Raw genomic sequence first — 24,031 nt, forward strand, 5'->3', positions numbered from 1 at the left:
CTTCTAGCTGGTTTAATAGCAGTGATTTGTCTTGGGGTTGTCAAAACAGGAAGAAAGTGGCCATAGAGCTGTGAGAAGTCCTGTCTTTAGAGTGGCCCAATCTGGACCCAGCACTCCCCATGTGAGCCTTCTGGGGGCAGTCGAATTAGGAAATCGATTCTGTCAGTCAGTTTGTCCTTCCAGTTGGATACAGGGTCATTAAACTTTATGTCGCTGATCCACAGTACCCTTGCTTTAATGTGACTAATTACCAAAAGTTATTGAAATGAGATACCGACAGTTGTACTGAATGTTTTCCATAAAACCCTTCGATACCTCTTAGATTAATCTTCAGATGTAGACTTCCCGTTCCTTTTCATGCCAGGGTTGAGGTCCACCGATCCAGAGGACAATGGGGCTAGAGCTGTCCTTGGGTTTTCTCTCTAATTCTGGCTATTTCCCATTGTTCGAAGGAATGAAGGATGACTTGGCATTGTGGCTCAGCTACTCATGCAGGTTAAAGTGGCAACAGGGACTCTGATTGAAGTATACTATCATCATAAAAAGATGCGGAAAGGTGATTGCCTGCCTCAGGCTGTCACCATGACCTCCAAATGTCACCCATCCAGCACAACCAGCATCCCTAGAAACACTGTCATGCAAAGTAAGAGTACACTTCATACTACCGAAGGAGAAGGGGTCAATGTGATCTGTACAAACTTCATTGTTGAACAAAACAAATAATTTTCACTTCATATTTCAAAGAACCAATTATTTCAGGGAGAGAGAACTAAAAACACCCCATGATTGACATTGCACATTACCTCACTGATAAGGTTACTGTGACATTGCAGTAAATGTTCTGTTCGTGCTGACACCATGTGCAGATGGTAACAAAATTAGGCCAAAGTTAAAACATCATCACCACATAAACACATCCACCAAAAGAACAGCTGAGAGGGAGTGAGAGGCACTTTCTGTTGTGTAGGGGTAATTATACCCTGCGACCAACCAACCATCTCATCTGCCCTGGCAGTTGGCAAAGAAAGGTAGTTTTGTGTTGGCCGTTGACAAGTCACTATAGAGTCACAGGTTGACAGGCGCGCTGTGCACACTTCCACGAGTGGCAAACAACGTGACAGAGTTGAGAGCAAGGAAAGTTGTAGATATAAGCTGTCCTCTCCCCCTTATAGTACAGTACGACTTGTCGCTGTATTCAGGGTTCCTGTAGGGTGACTAGAGTCACTATCTCCACCCACTCCAAGTATTAGACATGTTGATAGATGACACACTTAGAAAGCCCTGGTTACTCACTGCTCGTTCCTGAGGTTACAGGGATGTATTAGAGGGATGGATGAGTGTCGTGAGCTTCCCTTGACTAACGTCTGCCACGGCCACTGATTACAAAAGGATCAGGACCTCTTGATGGAGTCCTGAGGACCACAATTATCCTTACACAGTCTCAGTTTTCCTGTGTTACAGAGCTTGTGTTGTAAGACACATGAACTGAAGCATTATTTTCCTAGAAGATGCAAAATATTGAACACGTCATGAGAGTGTCATGATTGTTAGAATGCTGTGACTCAGCAAGACTTAACCATGGGCATATTCATGTGCACTCAAAACCTGCTGAATCATAGGTTTAGGTGCTGTATGGCAGTATCAAACAGTTGTCTTATTCAGCAGTTTACTTGGGTAGGTAGAGCTGGAAGGGCATGTACATGTATGCAACAACATTTTAAAAAGTTCACCAAGCATGAAAAAAACACAGTTATATTATAACAAGATTTATACGAAAATATATTTTATTTAAAGTTACAGTTGATTTAGAGATCAGCAGAAGGCCACCTTCTGATTCATTGAATAATTAATTATTCTGAAAAGAGTAATGTAATATAATCATATTAATTTATACCACTTAGCAGATGCTTTTATCCAAGGAGATTGACAGTATAGTGACTGCATTCATTTTTCAGTATGTGAATGTGATCCGTGTGGGAATTGAACCCAGGACCTTAACGTTGCTCTTACCCACACATTTCATCATGCTTGCATGCAACTGGCTTGCATGCACACCTGACAGGGGCTGTGACCTCTGCAGAATGAGCAATGACAGATTACTTGCAGAGCCGTCCAAAAGGCACTGCCAACCGATCCCACATGCAAACTTGCAGTATACACACAACCACACACACTGGCTGTTCATTAAGCTGCAATATTGATATTGAACCATACGTGTTGCACAGTAGCTATAAAATACAAAAATGGGAAGCTAAATTGATACTGATCGAATGCTCTTATTCTGCCCTGTGACATAGCAGCAGCTCTTATATGTCATCACGCTTTACAATCTAAGAGTGCATAAGTGACTAAGTGAGTCAGAGAGGTTCCAGTCATATAGAACATGGTATAATCTTTATGGCTCACCAAATGGATGATAGGGCATATAGTACTCTCCCACAAATCCGTATGAAATCAGTGAGCAATGTACAGCGTGTGTCAAACTGGCACTACAGTAAACATCTGATCCTGCTTCCACTTGACTGGAGTCCTGGATGTACCAGATGGTGTGCCTTTTCACCATATTCTCATTAATTATACGTGTAAATAGATGTGTATGCACATCTATCATCTAGACTGTGATGTAACAAGAACTGCTATACCCATGGCGCTCAAAATAACAGATGAACATAGAACAATATAATAAATGTTATATATGTTAGAAAACAGATTCAAGGCACTAGTGAAATGTAACACTTAGCACGTATCACGTTTTTACTTCCTATCTACAGCTCAAGGTTTCAGGTAAAGTAACATTGGAAAGCATTGTTGAGTCATTGAACAATCTGATTGGAGGTGCTGGTATGCATAGACTAACACGATTTCAATTCTGGGATGCAGTGGACTGGATATTCTTCTACCAGCAATCTGAAAGAGCAAACCGAGATCCAGAGACTTTGGCTGCACTCATCATAAAGAGCCTGAAACAATCATCTTAATAACTGGGGCTGGGCTGTCGTTTCCCACGCCTGTGGCTGGCTGGCTAATGTGTCTAAAGAATGAACCACACAGCCACGAGGATCACTAGTCACGCAAGTCAAATACTCACAATCATTCTTATTTTGGCAGGCAGTCCAGATAAGCCAAAACACTTTGTTTAATGTATGGGACTTTGTATGTTCAAATCTCAATCTCTTATTGCATGTTAGTTAAGGAGATGAGGTGTGACAGGCAGTTTGTGGTGTTCCTTATTGTTCTGTTGTGTTCTGCTCTAGGTTGTGTGGGGTCTACCACAGTGACAGACAGCCAACCAGGGGTAGCTTATCCGGACACTGTTGAGGACACAGGTTATGTCTGGGTGATTCTGGCTCATATCACCATGATGGGGAGTCAGATGTGCCCGGGCTTCTCTGTCCACTGTGCCCTTGCCTGACAGACCACACCTCTCTCCTGCCTCCCTTCCTGGCCTGGCACATGGCAAACATACCAGATTACTAAATGCCAACGGACAGCTTAAGACGCGACAGCTGCCCCTGCATCTTGAATGTCTGTCCATTACATTCCCAGAAGTGTTCAAAGGGAGGTGACATTTGCTGTGTAGTGCCTATAAACCCGCTACCTGCTGTCCTTGTTCCTACTTATTCCATACCCCCCCCCCCCCCCCCCCCCCGTCCTGCAATGGCAAAGACCCAACATGGGGCACCAGCAAAGCCAAATAGCACGCTGCGCTTGACATTCATCATTTATTAATGTGCCTTGCTTTAATTGCAGGTGGAGAGCCTCTCACAGTGGTTAACTGTGGGGAAGGAAGGCCCTCCTGCCTCGGCCCCACACTTACTAACTCTCAGCACGCTGGGCTGTGCTCAATGCTGGGGTTATATAACCCTGGTGACACTCAGCTGCCTGCCTGCCTGCCGCCTAACTGGGTTTTCCTATCCTGTCCCTCTCCACACACTACCCCCTACTCCCTACTCACTACTCACTACTACCTGCTCTGCTTATAGGCTGAGAGGGAGGATGTGCAGTCATTATGCACTAACTTGGAGTGGGGTGGAGGAGGGCTTTGATTGGTGTGTGTCTGATTGAAGATCCCTTCAAGCACAACCTCTGGTCTAATCCTTGGATAGTGAGAAGTATAGTGAGATGTCATTGTGGGAGATGCTGAACTACGAATTCCTAGAGATACAACGATTTGTCAATGTGAAAATCCCCTTAATCAAGTATGGACAAGATTGTATTTTCACATTTTGTGTAGTATTCAGTACAGACAACCACACATTGTTTTTACTCATAGCCATTTCAAGACAGCATCTCTGTTTTAATATATCTGGATTGGGATTCATTTATCTGCATAAGCAGCAATAGCAATGATACATTTAGTCTTCAGTAGCGCAGCTGTGGCTGACATTAATGGTAAGGTCCTTGATATCCACACTGTTATTTCTCAAAATTAATCCCCCAGGACAAGCAGCGAGGTAAACCTGGATCAATGCTGGTGCTCGCAGACAAGGTCAGTGATTGCTGAAGCCCGGGCTTACATTTCTCTCTCAGGTTGTATTTCCACTACTTTGAACACCTCAGTGACTCGACATTGGTCTAAATACTGAGGGATCGGTTTGTGCTAGCAGCTGTCAGGAAAGTGGTGTTTCGTGCAGACTTGATTTTTTACAGACTAAATAGCATCTCACATCTTTTAGATTTGGAGTGGAATTTGAAGCCAATGATGATGTTACACAAAAAGTCTTACATTAATCATCCTGAATCATCCTATGCTCAAGGCACACACTGCATAATAGAGAGATACAGTGGAGTTGGAATATTAATAAACTCATAGTGTGAAAAGTAAGTAGGGACTTTGCCAAATTATATCCGCAGAATGTGACTGGCCTATTTGTGCCTTAGAGTAGACTTGCCCCAAATACACTCCAGCATCTCCCTCCATCTGGCAGCCAATATAAAGATCTTCAAGCCCCGCCCCATCACTCTCTAGTTACCACACTCAACCACCATTATCACACTGAGAAAGAGAGAAGAGGTGGGCCTCAATGACCACTTTGATGGTGTTGTTTATGCCTAGTGCTAATTATACTGACATCTTATGGTAATCGGGCCTCATTTCAAACCTAAATCAACCCTTCGAAGTTTCCTATTACTCAACCTGGCTCTTATGCACTGAGTTAGACAGCCAGCAGACCTGAATTTACACACAAGATAACAGTTTACGACTGAACATCAACAGAACAGCTCTCCTCAGGGAGTTGGAGGCCATTATACCTGCTAGGAGTGGTGCTCCACATGCATTTCAATTTGGAAACCTCTCCATTTTAACTAAGTCTCTCTGTCTCAGTCCATTTCATTCTGAGCTGCTTGGCAATTACTCAGCTGGCACAAACATGCCACAACAGGATGGGAGGAAGGGATGTCTTAAACACACTCATGAATATAGTAATTAAACATGTTGATTAAAAATAAATTACTGTTGGAAATGACACTCATACAGCCTGGATTCTGCAATTTAGAAGAATAAATCACTTTGAGTCTTGAGTCTGTCTAGAACTAAATTTCTGGTTCAAAACAAACAAAAAAGGCAACAGTGAGTCAGCTAATTCCGTATCTATGATATAAAACCTGTTAGTGTTATAACTAACATATCATAGCGGCGCTAAATCCTACAGCGGCGCTAAATCCTACATAGAACCAAAGCACTATTAATATGCAATGTCTGGCTTGGCTGTAAATACAGAGATGGTTAGCCGACCACAGGCTGAGTAATGCTTCTCATAGATCCTCTGCCTGGCAAGTCTTCACACAAGTCACCAGTTTAGTAATGAAAGAATGCCCAGCCGCCATGAAGCCTGGCAGTTAGGGTATAACAGAGATGTGCTTTTCCCTTGCAGAGCACAATATGAAACGCTCTATCATGGTGCTGGAATAGGTAGAAAATATGTTATTTTGATGAAGAAGCTGCTCTCCTGCCCTGAGCGATATCACAGGTGTGCTTTACAGCAAACACATCTCACTTCAGCTCACACCCTAAAGCAGGGATGTGAGACATTGGTTTACGGATGACGAGGTATACTGTATGTGAGTTGCTGTTATTCACTGACAACTGGAGCTGTTTGCATTGCCAAACACAATGTTTTCTGTACATACAGAAACAGGTTCTTATGTTATGATGATCCCAAGGTTGGGAATTACTACAGAGGGTCACTACTGGTAATAATGGCTCAGGCAGGCAGTGCTTCTATTTACCCATTGATATATACTCCACATTCTCCCATTACATCCCATCAGACAGAGCCTTTTACTATTCCATCTCCCTCCATGTCTCTCAGGACTCCCGCTCCTCCACTCCACTCTATCCCTGTGCTACATCCTTGGTCTAATTCCATTTGCCTGTTGATACAGATCCCATTGGGGAAATCTAATTGAGATTCTGAATTAAAACCTGTTCCACTGTTGTGGTTTGAGACGCAGTCACTGGTCCCTTTGTGTTTTACTATTAAGGATATAGATTGTAGCCACACATTGGCTCGATGGCTGTTAGAAAAAAAAATATTTGTTCCCATCATGCAGTTGTAGTGCAATCTACTGTGACAGTGCATCAAAATGATCATTGTATAACCCGAGCTGACATAAAGTGCTGACGTTCAGCTCGCAGTGCAAACAAGGACGAAGGTTTTATGTGCAGTTTTTGAAAAGGTCACAGTTGAGACTTTTTCCATTTTCAGGGATAATAATAATGTAACGCTGTCTGTCACCTTCGGACAAGATTTTCTTGAAAATTGAGATGTAACTGTGAGGCTGTCTATCAAAGCATTGTCTCGTCATTGTCAGAGACTCAGGGATTAAGACTGTAGGACAGTGAAGTAATATTCAGTTTGAGGGAGGACAAATAAAACAATGACATTCATTATTGAAATATAAATTATTTTTAACCTGGATGTAATTTTTGTATTGTTTCAGTGATTATGTAAGGGAGAAGGAATGAGGGGCTATACGTTCAATGGAAAATAATGAACAAGTAAAAAAATATATATACAGTGCCTTGCAAAAGTATTCATCCCCCTTGGCGTTTTTCCTATTTTGTTACATTACAACCTGTAATTTAAATGGATTTTTATTTGGATTTCATGTAATGGACAAGCAAGCGTCACCATGAAGACCAAGGAGCTCTCCAAATAGGTCAGGGACAAAGTTGTGGAGAAGTACAGATCAGGGTTGGGTTATAAAAAAATATTTGAAACTTTGAACATCCCACGGAGCACCATTAAATCCATTATAAAAAAAATGAACGAATTTGCCACCATAACATACCTGCCAAGAGAGGGCCGCCCACCAAAACTCACAGACCAGACCAGGCCATTAATCAGAGAGGCAACAAAGAGACCAAAGATAACCCTGAAGGAGCTGCAAAACTCCACAGCGGAGATTGGAGTATCTGTCCATAGGACCACTTTAAGCCGTACACTCCACAGAGCTGGGCTTTACGGAAGAGTGGCCAGAAAAAAGCCATTGCTTAAAGAAAATAATAAGCAAACACATTTGGTGTGGGACTCCCCAAACATATGGAAGAATGTATTCTGGTCAGATGAGACTAAAATTGAGCTTTTTAGCCATCAAGGAAAACACTATGTCTGGCGCAAACCCAACACCTCTCATCACCCAGAGAACACCATCCCCACAGTGAAGCATGGTGGTGGCAGCATCATGGGGATGTGGGGATGTTTTTCATCGGCAGGGACTGGGAAACTGGTCAGAATTGAAGGAATGATGGATGGCGCTAAATACAGGGAAATTCTTGAGGGAAACCTGTTTCAGTCTTCCAGAGATATGAGAATGGGACGGAGATTCACCTTCCAGCAGGACATACTGCTAAAGCAACACTTGAGTGGTTTAAGGGGAAACATTTAAATGTCTTGGAATGGCCTAGTCAAAGCCCAGACCTCAATCCAATTGAGAATCTGTGGTATGACTTAAAGATTGCTGTACACCAGCGGAACCCATCCAACTTGAAGGAGCTGGAGCAGTTTTGCCTTGAAGAATGGGCAAAATCCCAGTGGCTAGATGTGCCAAGCTTATAGAGACATACCCCAAGAGACTTGCAGCTGTAATTACTGCAAAAGGTGGCTCTACAAAGTATTGACTGAATAGTTATGTACGCTCAAGTTTTCAGTTTTTCTGTCTTATTTCTTGTTTGTTTCACAATAAAAAAATATTTTGCATCTTCAAAGTGGTAGGCATATTGTGTAAATCAAATGATACAAACCCCCCAAAAATTCTTTTTAATTCCAGGATGTATGGCAAGCCACTGTATATATTTGCTGCACTTTGTTTAGTTTGACCTGTTTTCTATTGATACTTCTTTGTATATATCCATAACATGATGCTAATTCATGATTTCGACTGGCTGAGAGGAGCTTCCTGCCTCCCTTACGAAAACAGATTGCAGTCAGAGTGCAGTATAACTGCAGTACACTGCAGTATAACTGCAGTTAGAGTGCAGTATAACTGCAGTTAGTCTGCAATTACTGCGTCCAAAATACCACAGTCGATTGCAGTTACTGCGCTTTTACTACAGTTTCAAAACTGAAAAAAAAAATTGTAAGGGCTGTCTATCTCATCCTGACTCCCGACTCGCTCAATACTATGGGACAGCTGGAGATCGAATTTTAATATTGAAACAACGTTGCAAATGTCGGCGAGACAGACAGCAAGGTTTATACATAATGTTAGTTTAAAAGACGTGAGATAATGTCTAGATGCTTTTTATAGTGGAGATCAAGTTTATAAATTGCCTGGCTGGGCTGATGAGACAGTGGATTGCGCGGTCAGATGGAACAGGGTAAATAGGCATTTTAACGTCATAGATTTAGCCGGTGGTAACGTGGAATAGACACCGGCTGGAATGTGGTATTAACCAATCAGCATTCAGGATTAGACCCCCCCTTTGTATAAAGGGAAATAATGCACGCTCTAGAATGCCCTTCAAGCCAATCAGAAACAAGTATTCAACAATGCCATATTATAAAGCCCTTTATTCTAGTCTATGATATCAAAAGGCTAAAGCATAAAATATGCAAAGTACAAATAAAAAAGGTAATACATAAAGATGCAAAGTATTTTGTAATATGAATATTAATTAATCATAGATTTCATTATTAATTTATTTGCTAAATTCATGACAATCAGTAATAGAAATAAAAAAATCAGAGGGAAACAACCCTAATATTTTCACACTAGGAAGTGACATCACATGTCATGAATTTGTCAACATGTTAAAGGCACGCCTCCTTCATAGCATGAGATAAACCCTGGCACATTCTGAGACAGACAAACATTCGATTGACTGCTACTGTGCTAAGTTCAGGACTGTCATCTGCATGAATATGACTTCTCCACGGACATTTGGATTCTTTCTCAATAGCAACAGAGCATCGGGACCCAGCTGGGGAGTGTTTTGTCGAGCTCTGCTCTGCCGGCGAGTTGCAGAGCACAGGGAGGTAGAGAGGGAATAAAAAAAAAACTTGTATACACTAAAGCTGTGTTACTGTGGGATTGTCTATCCTTTTAGATCAGCAGGCAGATCAGATCGACAGGCATTCCCACACAGAGACCAGAGACAAATGGAGGGATGCAAAAATGTCCCTCTTCCCTTGATCTGCCTGAGACTGACTTACCCCGGCGCGTATCCTTTTGTGTCAGAGACCAAGGCGTCCTCCTCAGTCAACCCCCCAAGATCGACTGTGGGTTAACCCGGCGGACAGAGCCCCCTCCTCAGCCCCCCTCCCCATTGTCTGTGCCGCCAGTTTCTCTCTATTCCTGCTTCTCTATAGTTTATATTTACCTTTGCTAAGCTACCTTCCTCTTTCTGCTAAGCTCTCTTTCTCTCTCCCTCTATCACTCTCTCTCGCTCTCTCCCTCCCACTTCTTGCCATCTCCCTCCCCTAGCTTCTTCAAAGCCAGCAGTTTGCTATTCTATCCAGGCTGCTTGCTACATGATCTCTTGGAACACAGCGCTCAACGCTGCTCTCTCGCTGCCTGATGCCGGAGCTGTCTCAGATTTTCATCTCAAGAACGGCAGGATGCTCCTGCACAGGGATTGATCCCCCCTTTTCCCCTCTCGTTCTCCCCTTCCCCTCCCCTTTCCTAATCTCCCGCCCTCTGACCCTCACCCCCGCTTCTCTTTCCCGACACCCCTTGCCATTCTTTCTCACCCCAAGCCTCCTCTGCCCCTCTCTGCTCTTACCCCCTTGACCATGTTGCCATGTGTCTGCTGGCTCCATCCTCTCCTTGTCTTGCTGTCCTCTGTCTTATGGGCTCAGGGAGAAAACTGCCCAACGAGCTGCCTGTGCCCAGATCCCCACACTGTGGACTGCAGCGGCCGTGGACTCACCCGTCTTCCTGATGAGATCCCCTTGGATGTCCGCAGGCTCCTTCTGTCTGACAACTGTATCCCCCGCATTCCCTCTGACTTCCTAGTGCTCTACAGTGACCTGGTCTACCTGGACCTGCGGAACAACTCTTTGTCCCACATCGAGCCGGGCACCCTCAGCACCTCTTCCAGGCTGGTGTTTCTGGACTTGGGCAGCAACAACCTGACTGAGATCCCCTCGGGGACCTTTGGGCAGTCCCGTAGCCTGATCAAACTCCGCCTGGACAACAACCCCTATCTGAGCATGGTCAACGAGGATGCGTTCCTGGGCCTCACCTCCCTGCGTGAACTGGAGCTGGAGCGTAACGCCCTGTCTGGCCTTCAGGTGGGGGCGCTGAGCCAGTTGCCCTCTTTACGGGTGTTGAGACTGGAGGGCAACCCTTGGGTGTGCAACTGCAACTTTGCCAACCTGTTTGCATGGCTGGAGGAAAACAGTCACAAGCTTCCAAATGGTAAGTGTCTTCGTCAGTGGGATGTCACTTTACTTACAGCTTGCTTGACCTAAATAAAGGAAAGTCGTGCACCATTAAGATTATATTATTTTAGCAAATCCTCTGCCATGCCATTGCTGTGTGTTCTATTTATATTTTCCCAGTAGAAAGAGGAACCCCTTCCTCTGTTCTAATTTTGGCTCCCTCTTTCTTTTCCCAACCTGAACCCACAGTGCCAGGGAGAGTAATGAAAGACAATGAGAGACGGGCTCTAGGGGGAGACCTTCAGGGGGATGGTCTCAGATACATTTCACTACAGACTGTCTGCAGCTTCATCCACATCAGCAAAACAAACACAACAACAGAAAGTCAACACCTCATGTTTATGATTCTGCTTGAGCATGAGATTTATGTTGCCATGGCTGTGTGTGTAGTGTACTGTCCAAGCCAAACACCTGCCTCTCCCCTCAGGCCGGTGGTCTATTAATGTTTCACTAAATCAATCAATTAGTGAGCGCTGTTTGTATGGAAGCTGGAGCCCATCCAGTCCTTTACTATTGTGTTTCTGCCTGGATGAGTTAGGTAACGTTATGGCACTGATGTGTTGGTGTGGGCCCCCTCTCTCTCTGTGTCTCAAGGACACTCTCAGAATGTGTGCACGACATGCAAATATGGAAAACAACAAAAGACAAAGGGGATTACAATTCTCCCACAGGAGTGTGTATCCCACAAAGGGTAAAATCTGCTTACATGGCGATGATTAGACTGAACATCCAAACCCAGAAGCTATTGTTGTGGGATTCATGTGTTCATAATGCAGAGGGAAACAATGCCTAATTGTAGAGATTGTCATTTATTCCACTCTTTCAAGGTAGAAACATAACAAACCCCAGACTACAGGATACACAGTAGCCTACTAACCAAACACTGTAGCAATCCAATATATTCATATTTTACAACTTTCAGATTTGACTCCACATTACTCCAATCACCATTTGTTGTATTTGGAGATACTAACAAGAGCCACATGTTGTTTGCTTGACATCACATTTGAATATTATTTAGATATTGTCCTTGAAAATGCAGATGACATCGCAAAGGTTATTTATTTGTTGAAGTCTATTCATAATAATCATTCAAGCAAGACTATGTATAGCCCACCAGATAATACTATATAGAACCACTAACATGTAGCACACTATGTTGTTAGAATATTAGGGTCCAATAGTTCAGGTGTGCTGAATCTAGACACCCCAGATGATATGTTTCACACTGTGAATGTAAATATGTGTACTGTATTCAATTCCAAGGTAAAGCCTCACAGCATAAAACATCATGAATATGTTAAGTCGGCATATGAACCAGTAGATACAGTACATAAATAAGCATGCACAGCTGTCACTGTCTCCAAGCCAAGGTCGTTCCACGGGGGACATACTGTAACATGATGATCTACATAAATATGGGACATCAACACATTGTAATGACAAACATTGTCCAATCTCATGTTACTGTATCTGTATCCTTTTGCAAATATGATTTCCCCCTGGGTTTGATGGAGAAAGGATTACTTAGATAAACTGAGATATACAATCTATAATTCAGGCAAACGGGGTAAAGCTGGCAACAGCCCAGGGATCCATTCCATTATATCTGTTTGATGAGATAAACTTTAGTCTGTGGATATGGACATCATGTTCACATAACCTTACTTTGTTGTTCTTTTTTAATCATAGGAATGCGAGAACAACAGTAGTTATGTTTTATAGATGCTTGTGTGGAGACAAATAATATTTCTAATAATACTTTCCACCCTATGCAAGCAGTGGGTGGACATTGCAAACGGCTGACAACTAACAAAAACATCCTCACACATTGAGTTAGTGCTTTACCATGTAACTGCCACCCCTCTTCCTCTCCCTCCTACTCCTCAATAATAAAGCAACCGCAAAAAGCTGGGGCTGTATGAGAAAGAGAAGTTGATAAATTGGCAGGAATACCTCGTACCCCATTGTAAGAGGCTGCAAATGCATTCATCACTGGTCCTCAGTGTTGTCTACTGCAGGCTGTAATGAATTATAGTAGAGACGCTGGCCAAGCACACATCAGCAACAGCAAACAAGAGGCCATGGGCCCAGCGAGCCAACCCTCTGGCATACCTGCCAACTGGTCCGAGACATGCACTCTCAAATTGAGTTAGCGGTGCAGCTTCTCACCTCATGTAAGGCACTTACATTCAAACCAGTCAGTGTTTACTGTGTGTCCTGGCTAGGAGGCTTTAGCATGAGACTGGTCAAAACCACCTACCAAAGATTTTAAAAAACATAGTGACCTTTTCTATTTAGCATCATCAATCAAACACACACACCCACAGGGCACAGACGTCGGATAAACGTCACTAGCGTGAATTCAACATGAAATTAACAAAACATTTCACCATGTCGTTGGATTTAGGTTAAAAGTTGGGTGAAAAAAATATGAAATGCCCTTAAATTGATGACTTTTTGCTATTCCAATCAGTTTTCCACATTGATTCAACGTCATCATATAGATTTTTTGGGGTTGAAATGACATGGACACAATGTTGATTCAACCAGTTTTTGCCCAGTGGGCACTCACACACACACTTTATAGTTTTATGTTGCGGTAGACCTGAAGAACACTATGCAGTTTGCGTCAGAACTGGGAATATGCGTGATATTTACTGCTGAATGCATTTGCAATTTAGCAATTCATAGAGCACAGGGGCACAATGTTCTGGAACTGCCTCTGTGCTCATTAAAAATAAGAAATGTTGCTGATGCATATAGATTAAGTCAACAAAGCTGTAAATCTGAAAGCAAAAGGAGAACTTATGATTTGAAGTCCCTGGCTGCAGCTCCAGAGGCCTTTTCAAGTAAATGTAATTTCCCATGGGTCTGGGATATCAGAAGTGAAATAATACTTGCACAGAAGGTTTGCTGAAAATCTGTGCACGATCTAACCAGTCTCTTCTCAACTGCTCACATTGTAGAGGAATTGTTGTGAACCACACCTACAGAAACTGTTCCCAAGGGCAAATTATAGAGTCAGACTCACCTACACACTGCTAACAATACTAAGTTGGTATTGCTGAATTGTTGGTATGGGTTGGTGTGAAAACTTCAAACCGCCCTAAATATTCTCAGAGTATTATGAAATGACCTAATTCATGAGTGGTGCTTTTTGTGTGTGCGTGCGTGTTTGGGGTTGGAGCTGTTGACCACCACTATTCCTGCAGTGTCAGATGAAAAGTCATTTATAGAACGAGGTTGATTTGATAAGCTCCTCAATATGTATCAACCCTTCACAGAACCATGATCAGTTTCGTCCTTGGGTGCATGATTTGTCATAGAGTAATGTTACCCTTTAATCCAGAGCTAAAATGGTAGTGGTTAGGCTTGATGCACAAACCGCATCAACAGACAGTTTATGTTACCACAGAGTGGACATGGAAACATGGAATAATGAAAACATGGACACATTCCTCCATCCTTATCTGTCAAATCATTCCCAAATGACCACACAGGAATCTCCATCAGATCTACAGGAATCTCCCTCTGTCCTAATCCTGTTGTTTCACGTTGTAGATATGATTTTATCATGGATTAGACCCTGTTTAGCATTACTCTAGCAGCAGCAGTGTAAACATGCTCTGGAGACATTTGTGCCTGTTCTCTCATGCTAATTTCCCATGTGCTAGATACCAGTCCACTGCACTGTATACGGCATGTCTCTGTTTGCATAACTGTGATTGGGTCACTGTGCTGAGTGGGTTGTAAATGCCTAAAATCCTGGGCTTTTATGGATTAAAAGTGTCGCTGTCCAGATGACTGTTTTACCAAATGGACAGATGCGCAAGACATATATACTGTATCTATACCTGTTGATTATGTATTAGAATCCCTCTTGACTGTGGATCCCCATAGACAGTCATTAGATAATGTGACTGTTGTTAAATGAAAAATAACTGATCTTAATCTGAATAATGTGTCATGATGACCAACCTTGCATATCAATTGACAATCTTTCTCCATAAACCTGCCAAGGATACAGTCTTTGTAATCAGATGTTTGTCAGTCCACTCTAAGGGGACGTTCCTGTACGCAGGTCTGCCTGTGTGCCACTAATCAGGGGCCTAAATGTTTCATTAGGGGAATGAGTGTAAACATGATCCACTGCTGTCTCCAGTGCTCTTGGGTTAAGGATGAACAAAGGCCATGTATCATTTAGAGCAACACAGTTCTATAGCACAGTGGCCGGGTGGGTAACAGGAGCCACAGACACACACAGGGCAAAACAGGACAGGGCGGCCCAGCTTCCATGGGTCCCTTGGGCCTAATGTGTCACAGCTATCAACACCGTTCATGATCCACTGCGCATGTGACAGGGTCAAAGCCTGAATTTTCCTTCACAGCCTATCAGGTTACTTCCCAGAGAGCTGCTACCACACTGCATGAGCAGCTCTCTAAATATGACCCCACTGAGAATTCCCTGGCTCTCCACATCACTGTCTCATATACAGTATGGAGTTAACATTGCATTACATTACACAATTATCAGCTGTCTTTGCCTCGGGCATGGATGTCAGGGAAAATGTATTATTCCACTTAGGGAGTGAACATTATTTATAATGAGGGTTACATGGAGAAAATCTGACCTCTCTGAAATGAAAATGGATGGCCCTCCCTTCAGCAAAATATATTTTACCTAAACCCTCCCTGAACGCTTGAAAAAAAAAACGATACCCAAAATAATAATTAAAACATAAAGTGGATAGCAGAGAACATGCCTACCGTTTACTTTAACTTCCTGGACAGACCAGAGCCTTAGATATGCCGTTTTAGAAACTGTTCTTCGTCCTGTAAGCATTAGATGGCAACGGAGGAAATTTGATAGCGCACAGGGCTGCAGGCCAGAAGATTGTGGGTTCACAGACCACTGTGGACAAGAGTAGTGGTGGAAAGATCACCTTTATAGTAAAAGCATTGCATGAATCTATCGTTGTATTTGCAGGTCCGAGAAAACATTGCAATTCTACTTCATTTTACATATTAGAAGAATGTTTTTAAATACCAAACAAATTACCTAAATTACAGGCTAAGAATGGACAGAGAGATAGGCCTATGTGTTCATTTTATCATATTTCTCAAATGCCAAATCAGCGTGTCTTGTTTGCAACGAAACTGTCCCTGTTTGCAAATAATTAGATCGGAGATGTCATTAGGAATCTGAGCATGGTACTACAAAAGTTAGGCCTACCTTTCCACCCCAGACAGAGTAGGCCTACCGACGCAGAAAAATGTAAGCTTTAACTACTGGCTACTCTTCATCCGTGGCTTAACGCAACAAGTGTTTCCCTAAAAGCTTTCTGGGTTTAAACACCGTCTATTGTACAGAAAATGAATAGCTTAATCAATTGATAGTGACATAATTAGATTACTTCCCAAACAAAGTCAATTTTTTGTCTCCTCGGCTATAGAGGGTTGTAGCTCAGCCTCAAATACATTTCAAATATATGAAACAATGATATCCCCACAGAACAAAGCGCTGTTATCGATCACTTTATATAATCACATCTGTTTTATTTTCAACAAAATCTTAAGCTAACAAGGGGTAGGCCTGTACTTTTTGCCATTTTCTTTAATGAAAGGTAAGCCTATGGCATACCCTGTCATACCCCCTCAGTTCGACTCCTGGTTTTAATTTAACAGCCCTGACACGGAGGTAGGCTATTTAAAAAGTGCACGGTGGGTGGAGGAATTGGCCGACAAATCTATGGATGTAGCAGCCTATAGACACATTTCTTCTGTCAAACAGGTAGGCCTATCTATCATTTCTTAAATATGAAGAAATAGGCTCCAACACAAAGCCCTCTTGTTGTTAAAATGAAGATGGTTCAAATGAAGTATGCCTACTCGAATTTGCCTACTATCAGCACCATGACTTGTCCATTTCCGATTGATTGTGCCACGGCTGCTGCTTCAAGTTTCAGCACCACAATGTAAGTTACTCGAATCTGGCTTATTGTGAAGTCAATACATCTGATAAATACATAATGGGCAAGAAACATTGTTTTTGTTAAAAATCAATTATAGTAGTAGCAAGCTATCAAAGTTGACCTCCGGTCCTTCTTCTCATATTCGCCCTTCCTTCTCAAACTGAACAGAACATAGACTACAGGCTAGTCTGCGTGCAAGATATATCATTTCTGGGAATAGGCCTAATAAAAAAGTATTTTCTGAATAATTATTTGACTCTCCTCATGAACTGCCACTATAGACCTACACAGCACAGCATTGGTTAGGCACCACAAAACAAGTTTTCATTAGCAAGAGCAGAGCGAGCCGGAGCTCAAGGTTGGAATATCCATTGCAGTGTGTAATGCAGCCTAGTTTTATTTACACCATCCCAGCAGCGCAAAATACTTTGGAAGGAAGTAAATTTTCTTCAAAATATAACTTTGGTCTGTGCTTCTTCGAGCATGTACTTAATAGCCTTTAGCCTATAGGCTATGGATAATTTGAGATGAGGGGCGGCATCGGGCACACATCGATATATAGCCTAATAAGCAACTAATTCAGAAAAACTGAGAAATATTGACATTTCATCAATTACAAATTACATGACCTTCCCCTGGACTAGATTTAAAAAATACTAAACCCTCCACTTGAAAATGAAAAAGCATGACACTCCCCCATTTTCCTCCAGGTACCCATTCTGTACATGTTTATCCATCCCTTACTTGAGAAGACAGTGTATTTGACCTTGACCTCATTTAATGTTTATTTAATATTGAAAAATTAATGCAAGCTGACATTGAAGTGTATAGGTTAGCAAGCAATCAAAAAAGTGCTATGTGAGTAATAGATGTCTAAATGGCAAGTATATTATTCTGACCAAAGACATTTCTAACTAGTGCTTTATACAGTTGTGGGCTTGTGTCTGTTGAATGAGCCATGCTAAACGTTTGTGCTGAGAGTATCCCCATGTGACTATGAGATCACTGAGTCCCTGTGCATAAGGAAATCCCTTCCTGATTTAAACGATTCACCGTTGGCCTTGCTGTCACATGAAGGGTTGTCAATTTGTTCATTCAGACACTCTACCCCATCTCTATTTGTCTCTTCTCACTCTCTCTTTCCCTCTGACTCTCTGTCCTTCTTCTTCTCAGATTTCTTCTCTGTGATTGTCTTTGAGTAATTTCCCCCTCTATCTCTGTCTGTGTTATTATGTCTCTTTCTGTCTGCTTCACTTGTGCAATATTACAATCAGTCAGGCTCAAATTAGGGATTGGAGGATGCTTGTGCACCCAATACTAAAGGCTACCATAAAGCAAGGGCCTTCCTATTATTCACCTGCAACCACTGGATTCCCTGATTTGCTTGTAAATACAGTAATACAATACCTGGAAATTGCAAAAACATACCTAGAAAGTAAACAAATAAAAAAAGCCCATTCCACAGTTTAATTGGAAATTATGAGACTTTTGCCTTTATGCCATGGGTCCATCTAATGATTCTCACTTCTCTGGTATCGACATTTAATCAATCACTACAGCCACTGTGGTGTTGAAGTGGGAGGAGAGACAAGCCTCCGATAACAGCCTACGACAGCCAGCTAGATCAATCACTCAGGAGACAGGGAGTGGGTTACAAAAGGACAGCTTATCCCCAAGGCTGTCTGTATTCCTGGTTGTAATCCATCACGAGCAGACACTGGCTGTAACCTACCCATGTGGTTGCAAATACCTGTGCCTCCTGGCCAACCTGATTGGTTTCTAGCTGCATCATATTCTATGACTCCAAACATTTTGTTGCCCATATATATGGTGATTACATGTATTCAACATGACATACACTCTAAGAAATAAAGGGGCAAATTGGAACCAAATAAGGTTATTGAGAGCGATGCCATAGGGGAACCATTTTAGGGTCCCTGAAGAACCTTAAATGAGATTGTTCTTTGAAGAACCATACGCAAATCCAAAACCAGAAATGTTTCGTCCCTTCAGGACCGGAATTGAATAGCCCTGCTGTAGGGTTCTAAGCCTTATTTGCATATTTCCAGGGTGCCTTTCGAGTGAATCTTAGAGTTACCAGTAAAACCCATGACCGTGTTTGCTAGTGACAGAGACATGGTTGTTGCCTTGATACATTTTCTGTCCTCTGGCCTTCACCAAGTGAGATGCTAAGTGACTATATTGTCATTTAAATTAAATTATTTAAGACAACACAATACATATTTCATAAGGCCTTCTTTTGAGGGCCTTGTTTTATCCGATTACAGTGCCCTGAAATTCATAATTTACTGGCCACATCAGGCATGCAAGTCACATTATGCTGGCTTGCAAAGTGATATGTACTGTATACTGAACAAAAATATAAACGCATGTTGGTCCCATGTTTCATGAGCTGAAATAAAAGATCCCAGAAATGTTCCATTCGCACAAAAAGCTTATTTCTATCAAATTTTGTGCGTACATTTGTTTACATCCCTGTTAGTGAGCATTTCTCCTTTGCCAAGATAATCCATCCACCTGACAGGTGTAGCATATCAAGAAGCTGATTAAAAAGCATGATCATTACACAGGTGCACCTTGTGCTGGAGACAATAAAAGGCTACTCTAACATGTGCAGTTTTGTAACACAACACAATGCCACAGATGTTTCACGTTTTGAGGGAGCATGGAATTAGCATGCTGACTGCAGGAATGTCCACAAGAGCTGTTGTCAGAGAATTTAATGTTAACTTCTCTACCATAAGCCACCTCCAACATTGTTTTAGAGAATTTGGCAGTGCGTCCAACTGGCCTCACAACTGCAGACCATGTGCAACCACACCAGCCCAGGACCTTCACATCCAGCTTCTTCTTTTTTTATATATATGGGGGGGGGGGGGGGGGGGGGTTGTATCATTTGATTTACAAAACATGCCTACCACTTTGAAGATGCAAAACATTTTTTTGTGTGAAACAAACAAGAAATAAGACCAAAAAAAAGAACTTCAGCGTAAATAACTATTCACCCACCCAAAGTCAATACTTTGTAGAACCACCTTTTGCAGCAATTACAGCTGCAAGTCTCTTGGGGTATGTCTCTATAAGCTTGGCACATCTAGCCACTGGGATTTTTGCCCATTCTTCAAGGCAAAACTGCTTCAGCTCCTTCAAGTTGGATGGGTTCCGCTGGTGTACAGCAATCTTTAAGTCATACCACAGATTCTCAATTGGATTGAGGTCTTGGCTTTGACTAGGCCATTCCAAGACATTTAAATGTTTCCCCTTAAACCACTCAAGTGTTGCTTTAGCAGAATGCTTAGGGTCATTGTCCTGCTGGAAGGTAAACCTCCGTCCCAGTCTCATGTCTCTGGAAGACTGAAACAGGTTTCCCTCAAGGATTTCCCTGTATTTAGCGCCATCCATCATTCCTTCAATTCTGACCAGTTTCCCAGTCCCTGCTGATGAAAACATCCCCACGGCATGATGCTGCCACCACTATGCTTCACTGTGGGGATGGTGTTCTCGGGGTGATGAGAGGTGTTAGGTTTGCGCCAGACATAGCGTTTTCCTTGATGGCCAAAAAGCTCAATTTTAGTCTCATCTGACCGGAGAACCTTCTTCCATATGTTTGGGGAGTCTCCCACATGCCTTTTGGTGAACACCAAATGTGTTTTCTTACTTTTTTCTTTAAGCAATGGCTTTTTTCTGGCCACTCTTCCATAAAGCTCAGCTCTGTGGAGTGTACGGCTTAAAGTGTTCCAATGGACAGATATTCCAATCTCCGCTGTGGAGCTTTGCAGCTCCTTCAGGGTTATCTTTGGTCTCTTTGTTGCCTCTCTGATTATTGCCCTCCTTGCCTGGTCTGTGAGTTTTGGTGGGAGGCCCTCTCTTGGCAGGTTTGTTGTGGTGCCATATTCTTTCAATTTTTTAATAATGGATTAAATGGTGCTCCGTGGGATTATCAAAGTTTTGGATCTTTTTTTATAACCCAATCCTGATCTGTAGTTCTCCACAACTTTGTCCCTGACCTGTTTGGAGAACTCCTTGGTCTTCATGGTGCCGCTTGCTTGGTGGTGCACCTGGCTTAGTGGTGTTGCAGACTCTGGGGCCTTTCAGAACAGGTGTATATATACTGAGATCATGTGACAGATAATGTGACACTTAGATTGTACACAGGTGGACTTTATTTAACTAATTATGTGACTTCTGAAGGTAATTGGTTGCACCAGATCTTATTTAGGGGCTTCATAGCAAAGGGGGTGAATACATATGCACGCACCACTTTTCCGTTATTTATCTTTTATAATTCTTTTAACAAGTACTTTTTTTCATTCCACTTCACCAATTTGGACTATTACGTGTATGTCCATTACATGAAATCCATATAAAAATCCATTTAAATTACAGGTTGTAATGCAACAAAATAGGAAAAACGCCAAGGGGAATGAATACTTTTGCAAGGCACTGTACTCCTGATCAATAGAAGGCAACTGTTCAAAAAAGGAAATTAATGGCTGCCTTCTCAAGAAAAGGTTATCAGTACAACCTCTCAAAATGTATTTAATTTTTTCTAAGTGTAGAAAAGACATTAGATCTTTCAACCAGGCTGATACAGTGGGAGGTTTGGAGGATTTCCAATTAAGCAATATCTGCCGGAGGGCTATGAGGGAAGCCAACGCTACAACATCTGCTTTACTTTTAGTGAGACTAGGCGCATCCGGCTTCTTCACCTGCGGGATCGTCTGAGACCAGCCACCCGGACAGCTGATGAAACTGAGGAGTATTTATGTCTGTAATAAAGCCCTTTGGTTGGAAAAAAACTCACTCTGATTGGCTGGGACTTGCTCCCCAGTGTGTTGTCCTGGATCCGAAGTGGGTGGGCCTATGCCCTACCAAGCCCCTGCCCAGTCATGTGAAATCCATAGATTAGGGCCTAATTTATTTATTTAAATTGACTGATTTCAATATATAAACTGTAACTCAATAAAATCGTTGAAATTGTTGCATGTTGCGTTTTTATTTTTGTTCTGTATAATTCTGTTTGGAATCCAGCCAGAGTGGGGATGTACAATTTGTATTAACCCGCAACCTGCATTCAGAATGACTGCCAGGGTTGGGAAGACTAAGACATGAGACTACCTTAAACATCTAAACTGGAACAGCCATCCAAAAACATATATATTCAAACAAACAATTATACAAATCAACCTGTGGTTTTGGTTTAACACTGGTTATTAACACCAACACTGGGGTTATGTTACACCAATGAGTATTAATTTAACTCTTTACAGTGTTAATTTAACTCTTGAATCTACACTAGAAATGTTACTCTGAAAAATCAACACTAGTTAACACTGGCCAATTTGCTGTGTGCTATGAAAGGGACACATCTGCAGGCTTCCATACATTTCAATAACCTTTTAGAATTCTAAAGAACCGTAGATGCCACGTCAAGAACCCCACACTTAACTAAAAGGTTATTTATCGGGCAAGAGTTCTCCAAGGAACTTTACGAGCTGAGGAAGAACCATTTACGAACCTTTCAGTGTACTGGGGTAAATCTACCAGGATATAAAAAAGGAAATGCTGGTGTGGTATTCAAAGTGACAGTTTTCTGCAAGCATTCAGACTAAGTATGTTGAGACTGGGAAATAAGATACAGATTCCTGTGCCATAATGGCAATGCTTCTGATAAGAATGACGGAGGATTTGGTACACTAGCTGTTTATGTCGTGGTCCTCTGTAGCTCAATTGGTAGAGCATGGCGGTTGTAACGCCAGGGTAGTGGGTTCGATCCCCGGGTCCACCCATACGTAAAAACGTATGCACGCATGACTGTAAGTCGCTTTGGATAAAAGCGTCTGCTAAATGGCATATTATTATTATTATGTCAATCATATTCTGTCATGCACATAATAACTTTGTGGCCTTAGGTATAGAAGCCATTTATTGAGACTGTATTCTCAGCACCCAGAACCAAATCTTAACTGTCTGTCAAGAGAAACTACAGAGACTGTGACAGGGACTGAGGAACCTGTCTGTCATGTGTAGGAAATCAAACTAGGATGTTTGTCTAGTAGACAGACAGTATTTTGGAGAGAGTCCCAGTTAGAATTCTCATGTCAGAATTATATAATCGGAAGGATTTGTGTAACAGGTGTCCACTGAAGCTTAGGGCTCTATTCAATCCGGAAGTTCAGCTTTACAGCATGATTGAAATTTAAACGCAATATTCCTGCTTTATCGGAGACTGTATTCACGGTAAATGCTGCATATGTCGGCTAAATCGGAAATTGCATTTACATTTCTATTGTGGAATCTGTAGTGCCTAAATAGAGCCCTTAGCATATGTAAATCACACTAATACTGTATATGACCGGAGGCACAGTGGCCCTAATCCCTGGCTCTGCTCACTGAAAAACTCTCTCAATTTGGGGAAAAAAAGCTGCGGGTGGACCATGGTGCATTATATAACCAAATGTTTCTATATTAAAGAAATGGTAATAGCATGAAACTGCTCCATTTCCACAAGAATCAAGGACCATTGTTTTCAGTTTAAACCGATTTCACCCTTTTTCAGTCATTTCCACATACCGAAAAAGTGTTTGTGGCCTCATGCATAATGTATCTATAAAAATGATGTGTTAACCACAAGATAATCAGCACAGGTTAAAAATATCCGCTGTCACCTATGCAGGCATTCATTTAGTGATGGAGGAAAATGGGGCCTGTCGTCGTACATAGTTAATACAGTAACTCCAACAGGACTCTGTTAGGGAAACAGGCAAACTTTGCTCTCCAATCTCATTAATCAATGTGTACGGAGATGCTGGGGCAGAATTGCCAGAGACAGGCCCATCTCAGAGCCTAAGGCTGGGTCTCCTGGGTCATGAGTTTGCCATGCAAAGTGCCGTGTGAAAAGTAGAGGCCATTAATCTCTTATTCAAGTGGACAATACAGCTGGTTTTAGCAATGTAAAGGATCCCAAGACTATATCCAACTCCTCTCAACTTTGAGTGGAATTTATATGCAGCCTCTTTATAAACTTTCTTGGGCTGTCCAGGTGAACTTTCCATCTGACCATGCAATCCCATTTTACACCTGTTTTGTAACATGTAAAGCCTATAATGTATAGGTGGTACACAATTACACTGTTGTGAAAAACAG

The 24,031-nt window shown here is 42.2% G+C and overlaps 1 protein-coding gene across 1 annotated transcript in view; it reads left to right on the forward strand.

The window, feature by feature from the left end:
- Nucleotides 1–10,059: 10,059 nt before the first annotated feature.
- Nucleotides 10,060–24,031, forward strand: part of LOC311137868 (leucine-rich repeat-containing protein 38-like) — a gene marked incomplete at its 3' end in the record, with an annotated part of 38,519 nt that continues 24,547 nt past the window's right edge. The window contains exon 1 of the mRNA XM_084172474.1: nucleotides 10,060–10,866. Coding sequence (XP_084028600.1) covers nucleotides 10,239–10,866 — 628 coding nt within the window. The 5' untranslated portion in view covers nucleotides 10,060–10,238. The remainder of the gene's footprint in view (nucleotides 10,867–24,031) is intronic.

Source organism: Coregonus lavaretus (genome assembly GCF_964263955.1).
Source record: "Coregonus lavaretus genome assembly, chromosome: 12".
Classification (NCBI taxonomy): domain Eukaryota; kingdom Metazoa; phylum Chordata; class Actinopteri; order Salmoniformes; family Salmonidae; genus Coregonus; species Coregonus lavaretus.